This window comes from Quercus suber, unplaced genomic scaffold, assembly GCF_002906115.3.
Source record: "Quercus suber isolate HL8 unplaced genomic scaffold, Cork oak 2.0 scaffold_151, whole genome shotgun sequence".
Classification (NCBI taxonomy): domain Eukaryota; kingdom Viridiplantae; phylum Streptophyta; class Magnoliopsida; order Fagales; family Fagaceae; genus Quercus; species Quercus suber.
In genome coordinates this window covers 489,582-499,196 of record NW_027069612.1, presented here as the reverse complement: position 1 = coordinate 499,196, position 9,615 = coordinate 489,582, and the positions used below count along the sequence as shown (strand labels likewise).

Sequence of the window (9,615 nt, the reverse complement as noted above, 5' to 3'; positions counted from 1 at the left end):
ATCTTAAGAGATTCATTTTCAGATTTAAGATCATCAACAAGTTTGTTAGACAAAACAAGTTTAGCATCCAAGTCCATATTCAAACACTCAAACTCTTTCAGCTTTTCAAGAGAATTTTCAGCAAGTTTCTTATATTTTTCAACCAATTTGATGGATTCATTGAGCTTAGCAATCAAATCATCCTTTTCACAAAATAACTTGTTTAAACTCTTTTGAAACTTCTTAGCATTTTTCTTGAAGAGTTTGGTGCTAGGAATATCAACAACATCCAAGGATTCATGTAACATGACATCACAATCATGAGGATAGACACTCATAGAGGCATTTTCACAAACACATGGCATGCTACAATCAACAACATCCATACAAGCATGTAAAGCATTATCCATGGCAAAACACACGAGGGGTCAAGGATCACACTTAGGTAATGAAACCAAAACAAGTGTACCCGCTCTGATACCAATTGAAAGCTCAAAAACGTGTTGAAAAACACAAGAGCTGTTTAGACCCCCAATTAAAATTACGGCTCGATAGATTTTACACAAACTTAATACAAAGTGCGGAATAGTGTAAATGAGAGCGAATGAACAAGTAAGTTATTCTAATCCATAAACTAAGCAACACAGGAGTAAAATGGAATATAAAAGAGTAGGGAAGAAGGATGCAAACACAGAAAACACCAAGACATGTTCTCAAAGAGGAAACCGAAGAACTCGGTGAAAAACCTCTCCGCCGCCCTCCAAGCGAAAATTGATCCACTAGACAATCAGTTGGGATACATGGGTTAGCAAGAGACCCTCCAAGCCTAATCTACCCGATGTACCTAAGCCCTCCAAGCTCCTACTCCAACAAGGCTTTTCGGAACCGTGTCTTGTCTTAGTTCTCCGGATCCCGCAACAAGCTCCATGTTGCATCTGCCATCCTTGGCTTCTTCCAATGCTTCCCAGCAACTCCAAAGCACTCTCTACACTCTGAATAGGTGTGGGTTGTGTTTGGGTACAAATCTTCTCTCAAGGTATGATAATGGGAGAGGGATGGAGAAGAGGCTACAATGATTTCTCACTAAGGAGGAGTAGCTCTCTCTCAAAAGATGGGTGTGTGTGTTGTGAAAAACCTATCTAGGGTTTTTCTATCTGAATAGCCTCACATACATTTGTGGGTAATGAGGGTATATATAGTATGGGTGAAGGGTAAGAAAGTCACTCATTAAAATCCTCCAGGCAGAATGTTTTGCGACTGTCTTGCGGGAAGGCCTTACCCGCGAGACACTCTCGAAAACGACAGCCTGGCATGACTCATCAGCTTCCAGTCATGTGCTTCTCACATGACTCTTTCGCGGCTTAGCTTCCAGCGACACACCCGCGAGATCCACTGATCTTCAATAAAGCTTGAGTCTTCACCAACTTGATACTAAACCCAATACAATTAAATCCCACAAAATATAAGGAAATGAAATAAAGTAATTACAACACATTTTGTCATAGAATAAAGCCAATATAAAACATAGTTGTAAATCACAACTTTACGACTTCCTTTCCCTCTTAGGCCATCCAAGCCACGTTTAAGGCCAAAGAGATGGTAAATTTCTCCCACAGGCAGATGAAAGAAGAAGAAGGGAGGCACATTGCAGTCGTAGAGGCCTTCAATGTGGTCGACAAGAGGATAACTGAGCTGAAGAACAAACTGATCGAGGTAGAAAGGGATAAGAAGAATGCTAAAGTTGTTTTGGACAATGCTGAGAGATAAGCTGAAGGTTAGTGAAAGCAGCTTCGCTAGACCCGAGGACCAGCTGTTGGCTTCCAAGGAGTATATCGCAGCTCCAAAAAAGAAATTTAACGAGGTTGAGAAGGCTAGGGACCAAGCTGAGCAGGATGGCTATGATATAGGGGTGGTAGAGACCGAAGAGGCCCTCAGGGTTGAGGTCTTGAAGGTATGTAGAAACTACTACCTCTAGGTATGGAATGAGGCCCTTAACCAAGCTAAGGTTGAGGCCTCTTCCACACTTAGGAAAGCAGAGAGTGTATATTACCCTCCTGCCATCTGTGCACCATCCTCTGCCAGCTCCAAGATTGACACCACTTCTGAGGTGGCAGAGCTTGAGAAGAACAACCCGGATAAGGTCCCTCTCTCTTCTGGCAGCCTTCCAAAAGAAGTTGAACAGCTTGGGGTTGTTGAAAAAGAGGTAGACACGATCTAGGAAGTGGCCCCTAGTGCCACCAAGTCCTTAGCTGTTCCTCAAAATCCCCTCAAAAAGAAAGAGGTAACTCTCAGGATGGAGATTGTTCTTGCAACTCTACTAGGGCCTACTAAAGGTGACCTTAAGGGTAAAGACCAAGGATCCTTGGAAGCAGGGCTCTCCTAATCTTCCAAGGCCTTACCAAAGGATAAGATTGTAATAAAGAAGAAATAGTTTAGAGTAGCTTACTTTTCTTTTCTTTTTTTAACTGTTGTTTTTATTTTCAAAATTTGTAATTAAGTTACCATTTTGTAACTAATCTGCCTTTTTCTAAGGCTTCAATTAATGAAAATTATGAACATTTCCTTTATTCATGTGATAGTCATACAAGTCTTGATATGATTTCTATTTTATTCAGCATTTAACCAACATGAAAATGAGACACAATTGCACTTAGCTATCTGTATAAATGATAATGTGTTTGAAATCTAAACAAAGTAAATCCTTTACTCCAGAAACATACACAATGGTGGAGCATCCATACATGTCTATCTCCATTTAATCCCTTATTTATTAGTAAGTCTAAAGGACCAAAGAAACAATCAATTCTCAAACAGATAACAGGTATTCCTGCAAATGCTCTAAGTGATGCTTATGAGTGTCTATTTAAGCAGGTTACTACAATGAAGATCTCTGCCACTTAGAATGGCTGATTCTATTTGGCATTTAAACAATTAATAGGAAGTATTAATTTATCCCAAGCATGTGGTTCGAGGAGTCAGGCATGACTAAGACTCTGTTTAATACTTAGCAGAATGATAAGAAGTATTAATTTGCCCAAAATTTCTAGTCCGAAGAGCTAGGCACAACTAATGTTCTGTTTAATACTCAGAAAAATGTCATGAAATGTTAATTTACTCAAAGTATGTGGTCCGAGGATCCAGGCATAACTAAGATTCTGTTTAACATTTAGAAAAATGTGGTAAAGTATTAATTTACCTAAAGTATGTGGTCTGAGGATCCAGGCATAACTAAGGTTCTGTTTAACACTTAAAGTATATGGTCCGAAGATCCAGGCATAACTAAGGTTCTACTTAACACTTAGAAAAATGTCATGAAATATTAATTTACCCAAAGTATGTGGTCCGAGAAGCCAGGCATAACTAAGGTTCTGTTTAATATTTAGAAAAATGTCATGAAATATTAATTTACCCAAAGTATGTGGTCCGAAGAGCCAGACATAATTAAAGTTTTGTTTAACACTTAGAAAAATGACCAAATATATCAATTTACCCAAGGTATATGGTCCGAGGAGCCAGATATGACCAATATTCTGTTTGATATTCAAATAAATAATGGGAAGTATAACGCGTAATGTAATAAACAAAAATATGGTAGAAAAAACTTTCATTAATAAGAATACATTCTCAGGTTGTTTACATTCCAGGGGCATGGTACAATATTTTCATCTAGATCTTCAAGATAATATGCTCCTATTCCAGCCACTGAGGTGATGCGATGTGGCCTTTCCTAGTTTGGCCCTAACTTTTCCTATGCTGGGTTCTTTGCAGTACCCAAAACCTGTCTTTATATCAAGTCTCCAGGCACTAATGGCCTTAGCTTTATGTTGGCATCATACCCTTACTTGAGCTTGTGTTGATAATACGCCAATTGGACCAAGGCATTTTCTCTTCGCTCTTCAATTAAGTCTAAGCTCTTCCCTAACAGCCTATCATTGTTGCCTGGATTGAAAGAACTCATTCTCAGTGTCAGGAATCCAGTCTCTAAAGGAATAATAGCCTCGGCTACATAAGTCATTGAAAAGGGGGTCTCCCCTGTTGACTTATAAGGTGTGGTTCGATATATGCAAAGGACGTGTGACAACTCTTCCACCCATTTTCCTTTCGCATCATCCAATCTCTTCTTGAGTTCATTCACTATGACCTTATTGACAGCCTCGATCTGTCCATTTCCCTGTGGATAAGCCAGGGTGGAATACCTATTCGTAATTCCCAAGTCACAACAGTACCTCTTGAAGGCTTTGCTATCAAACTGAAGACCATTGTCCGAAATGAGGGTATAAGGAATCTCAAACCGAGTGACAATATTTTTCCAAACAAATCTTTTGGCATCCACGTCCTTGATATTTGTCAATGGTTCAGCTTCAACCCATTTGATGAAGTAATCTGTACCGACCAACAACCATATCTTATTCCCTACTGCCTTAGGGAAAGGTCCCACAATACCCAAGCCCCATTGAGCAAATGACTAAAGGCTAGATAGAGGATTAAGGACTCCCCTTGGTTGGTGAATATTTGGTCCGAATCTTTGACATTGGTCATACTTCTTCACATACTATTGCACTTCCTTTTGCATGTTCGGCCACCAGTACCCCTGAGTGAGGGCTCTGTGAGATAAAAACCTACCTCCTATGTGGCTTCCACAAATCCCTTCATGTAACTCCTTAAGGAGTAGTTCTGATGCCTCAAGGTGTATGCATAGCAAGTATGGCCGAGGAGCCTTCCTTCGTACCTTGTCAGCCTCTGACTTCTCCTTGGGCAAGATATTCTCCTTAAGGAATAGCACTATGGAGTCCATCCAGCTAGGTCCCACCCTAATTTGATGGATGTGGACCATCTCTCTCTTCATCTTAGTAGGCTTACACAAGTCTTCAACAAGGATAACCTAAGGTAAGCCTTGTGCTGAGGAGGTTGCAAGGGTGGCCAAAGAATCAGCTTGTGTGTTTCCATCCTATGGATGTGTAGCAAGTTGAAAGACTCAAACTTTGACTGCAGTGCCTAACCTAATTTAAATACTTTTGCATTCACCCATCCCTGGCCTCTAACTCTCCTTTCACTTGGCCTACAATCAATCCTGAATCTGAAAATATTTTCACTGCCTTTCCTCCCATTTTTTAAACCATGGTCATCCCGACCAATAAAGCCTCATACTCAGCCTTATTGTTTATGGCCGGGAAGCCCAATCTTAAAGATTTCTCAATAGTGATCTTCTCAGGAGATACTAACACTAATCCCACCTCAGATCCCGTTTGATTCACTGCACCGTCAACATATAACCTCTAGGATAAAGGTTCTTGCAAGGAGACCATGCCAACTAATTTCCCATCCATGCCCTACTTCTCTACCTCTTCTTCTAATGGGGATTCAGTGAAATCAGCCACCAAATCTGCGAAGACCTGATCCTTGATAAAGGTGCAAGGCATATATTTGATATCAAAAGCTCCTAGGATCGTCCCCCATTTGGTAATCCTCCTTGTGAAATTAGCACTCCAAAGTAGTGACCGAAGCGAAAGTTGGGTTAAAACAACGATTGTGTGGGATTGGAAGTAGTGAGGGAGTTTATGTGTAGCATGTACTATTGCCAAAATAGCCTTTTCCAATGGTAAATAACGAACTTTTGCTTCGTGCAACGACTTGCTTACATAGTAAACCAGCCTCTACACACTATTATCAATTTGTATCAGCACCAAGCTTACAGCATGGGAAGCCATGGCAATGTAAGCAAACAAGACCTCGTCCACCTCAGGCCTAGGTATGACAGATGGTCGAGAAAGGTATTCCTTAAGCTGCTGAAAGGCCAAGGCACACTCCTCAGTCCACTCAAATCCCTTCCACTTATTCAATAGCTGGAAGAAGGGTCTACATCTGTTCGCTAATCGATAGATAAACCGGTTCAGGGTAGCAGTCATTCTAGTTAGCTTCTGGACCTCTTTAGGATTCTAAAGTGGTTGTAGATTATTAATTGCCTTAACCTGATCAGGGTTAACCTCAATTCCATGATGAGTGACCATATAGCCTAGAAATTTGCTTGATCCCATGCCAAAGGAGCACTTGGAAGCATAAAAAAAAAAACTATGTTAGTACTTAGTAGTAGAATTTTTTTCATTAAGAGAGACCCCAAAATCTCATTCTTCAGCACATTCAGTACTATTTTTTGAATAACAGTGCAAAGTCACAGCAGCAATAGCTTAGAACTTTCAGCAGAAATGATTAAATTTTTTTTTTCTTTTTAAAGAAAAATATTATCTTTGATCGTCTCTTTTCCACACTTCAATCAAGCAGATGTAATGAATCTTAGTTTTTTTTTTTAATGTTATTAATTTCGTTTCGGACCCCATTTCGGTTTGTTTAGTGAAATAAAATATTTCGACACCGGTCTATTTCGACATACCGGTTCAAAATGTTTCGGGTTCTTAAAAAAAAAAAAAATTCTCATACAACATTAATATATATATATATATATATTGAAGCGGATTAAAATTTCAAAATGTTTCGGGTTCTTAAAAAAAAAAAAAATTCTCATACAACATTAATATATATATATATATATATTGAAGCGGATTAAAAAACTAAGTGAATATTATTTTCACTTATTAATTGTGGCATTCTTGTAAATAAAAAATAATTTAGGATTTTTTTTAAATTCATACTTGTGGCATTCTTGTAAATAAAGAAGAATCCATTTTTTTTTTTTTTTAAAGATATATTAGCCCATTGGCATAGGTCCAACCCTAATTCTACTTTGTGTGTAAGTCAAGTCTTCTACTTGTACTAGAAGTCTATTAGTCTAGGGTTTAGTCTACTATATATACACATGTTATGATTCATTGTAACACAGAATTTGTACTGCACTATAATATATTATTGATGTAACCCTTTAGGGTTTTCTCAATGAATATAGGCCGTTAGGCTGAACCACGTTGTGTTCTATACTTTATGTTTTCCCTTTCGCTTCCGCTTCCGCATCAATACTAGCATATTCAACCTGGTGTATACATGCTAATATTTAACATTTTTTTAATGCATGCTAACCATGTTTTAGTTTAAGGAGAATCAAGTTGCAGCTATCTTAATGCTTCCTGACACCAAGCAAGCATTGGCAAGAGCCCAACAAGCCTCTAGCAAAGGAAATTTCAAAGACAGAGATGAAGCTGAAGGGGAAACAATGGCTTCGGCTTTAGACCCAATTGAAGGAGAAACAGTGTGGCTTTGGAAAGAAGCATGGGCAATTTGGGAAATTCACTGAACTTTCAACAGTAACATAGAAACGCACTTCAGCACTTTTTGCTTTACGGTGCTCCTTAGCTGGAGCTGCCACACGATTTGGGCTTGCTTTTGCAATGTTGGACATTTTATTAAAGCACGTTTCCAAAAGTACACCTGGTTTGGATTTTAGCAAATAGAATCAAAATTGAAACATCCCATTGACCAAAAGAGCAACGGTGATTTTTTCCTTGTGCTACAAGTCTACCCCCTGCATCATAATTTTTGAAGAAATTTTGTCGGTAGGAATAGTGTTTGCAATTATGGTCTTTGCATTGCCTTGCCCAATACCTCTCATGGGTTCGCCAGGCTTCTTCCTTCTACTCTCTTTGGCATTTTCTTTCCCACTATCATCTTCAGCATTAATCGCTATTAGTAAAGGCACATCCATATCAGTAGAGAAACCAGATATTCTGATATCACCAAAGGGCGACTTCTCTGCTGGCTTTTATTCCGTGGGTGATAATGCCTATTGCTTTGCCATATGGTTTAGCAACTCACGCACCGTAGTTTGGATGGCAAACCGTGACCAGCCAGTTTAATGGTAAGCACTCAAAGCTCTCTCTTTTCTCCTGTCACAATTTCCAGCACAACAATCCCATAGCTATAAACATCCACTTTGAGGTGATAGGTAGATTGAAAACCCACTCCGGAGCTATATAACCTCGTGTTCCTCTTATATTTGAGAAGCTTGAATTCTTAAGGACACCTCTATTTTGTAGCTTTGACAGACCAAAATCTGCCACTTTTGGTTGATAAGTTGAGTTCAAAAGTATATTTTGAGGCTTTACATCCAATGCAAAATCCAATCCAAGCAATCCTCATGCAAATAGGCTAGGCCTTTCGCAGTGCCCACAACAATTTTGAACATTTTTTCCCAATCAAGTACATTGGTTGAAAGGTTATCTGCTAAAGAACCATGCTCCATATACTCATACACTAAAAGCCGATACTTTCCCTCTGCACAATAACCCCACATCTCTATTAAGTTCATGTGGTTAATCCTTCCAATGATGGTTACTTCAGCTAGAAATTCACCTTCTCCTTGGCTGGCTTCTTTGAGAAGTTTAATTGCGGCAACTCGATTGTCAGACAACACCCCTTTGTAGACAATTCCTCCCGCACCTCTTCCGATCTCTTCACTAAAACTCTTTGTGGCCTTTTTAGTTCTGTATATGTAAATTTTCTGAATCTGATGGCAGCACGATCATAGGCTTGCTTGTCAACACCTAAACTTTTCTCGATTTTGATGAAAGACACCAGACCAGAAAGAAAGAGATGATTTCAAGTCCACCCACTCCACAAGCAAACCAGAGCATGAATTTTGTGTCCTGTTTCTACCACTTTGTATTGTACCGTCGCCTGGGCAATTTAAATTGAATTCTTCTAGAGGATTGGGAGGGACAAGATTTTGCTTTTCGGTAGTTTCAAATAGATGTCTCCATTTAAATTCGGTGTACGATACCCATTTAGCAATCGTGTCTTAGGAGAACATTTTGAATAACCGTAATACTCGTTAAAGCTGTATTCGAACGCTTTGCAATCACAAGCAGCCAAACATAGATCCCTACATTGATCAAAGGTGAAATTGAAGAACATCCCAAAATCATTCCCATAAAACGAGTAAAAGTCAACGTGGGATAACTGCAGAAACCCTGACTCATTTGCCTTGCAAGAGAGATCAACTTCGAGTTCACAACCATCAGCCCAATCACTACGATTTTTCATCTTGTATCCTGGTGGGCAGGAACATTTCCTGCCAGAACCAATAACATAACTGCACAAACCGTTGGCCCACAAGCACCAGGAATCAACTCGCAAGGTTCTGAATGGCTTGCCATGAAACAACCCAACTCTGCCCTCCTCTTCCCAACTGTACAATCGAATGTCACCATCGTAATCAAGTGTCAATCTTCTATGAAGTATTGCTCCATAGTCAGCTGACACAAAAGTTAAATCATCGGATGAACTAAAGTTCCCCAAGGAATTAAGGACAGCTGTTTTGCTATTGTTGTATGAGATCCTTCCAGCCTCCGAGATTTTAAGCCATGGGTTAGGCCAATATAAGTACTGGAAATCCTAGAATCATTATAAAAAAGACGGAGAATGTTTTGGTTGTCGAAGAAAAACTCATAGAAACCAGTGGAATAATTGCTCCGGCTTCTTGAGGAGACAAGCTTGTGTGTTTCTAGTGAGTAGTTGTTGAGGAAGAAGGGTATCTGTAGGGAAATCAAAGCTTTGCCACAAAATAATACCGTCCACATTGCATAGAACAAGGTTACCGGTGTTGTAGAGAGATAACTGGACAAAGGAGAGTGAGACAGTGTTTGTGGTCCAAACATTTAATTTATTGGCATCAGTTAAGATCAGATTGCA

General features: G+C 39.4%; 1 protein-coding gene across 1 annotated transcript; it reads right to left on the bottom strand.

Annotated features, from left to right (window-relative positions):
- Positions 1–7,791: 7,791 nt before the first annotated feature.
- On the bottom strand, positions 7,792–9,615 carry LOC111985741 (putative receptor protein kinase ZmPK1; the record flags this gene model as incomplete). Its single annotated transcript, XM_024017393.2, is given in 11 exon segments — positions 7,792–7,862; positions 7,865–8,035; positions 8,038–8,400; positions 8,403–8,498; positions 8,501–8,637; positions 8,639–9,032; positions 9,035–9,067; positions 9,070–9,099; positions 9,102–9,306; positions 9,309–9,428; positions 9,430–9,615. Coding segments are annotated over 11 exon segments (1,806 nt in total), but the record flags the coding sequence as incomplete, so codon positions are not given.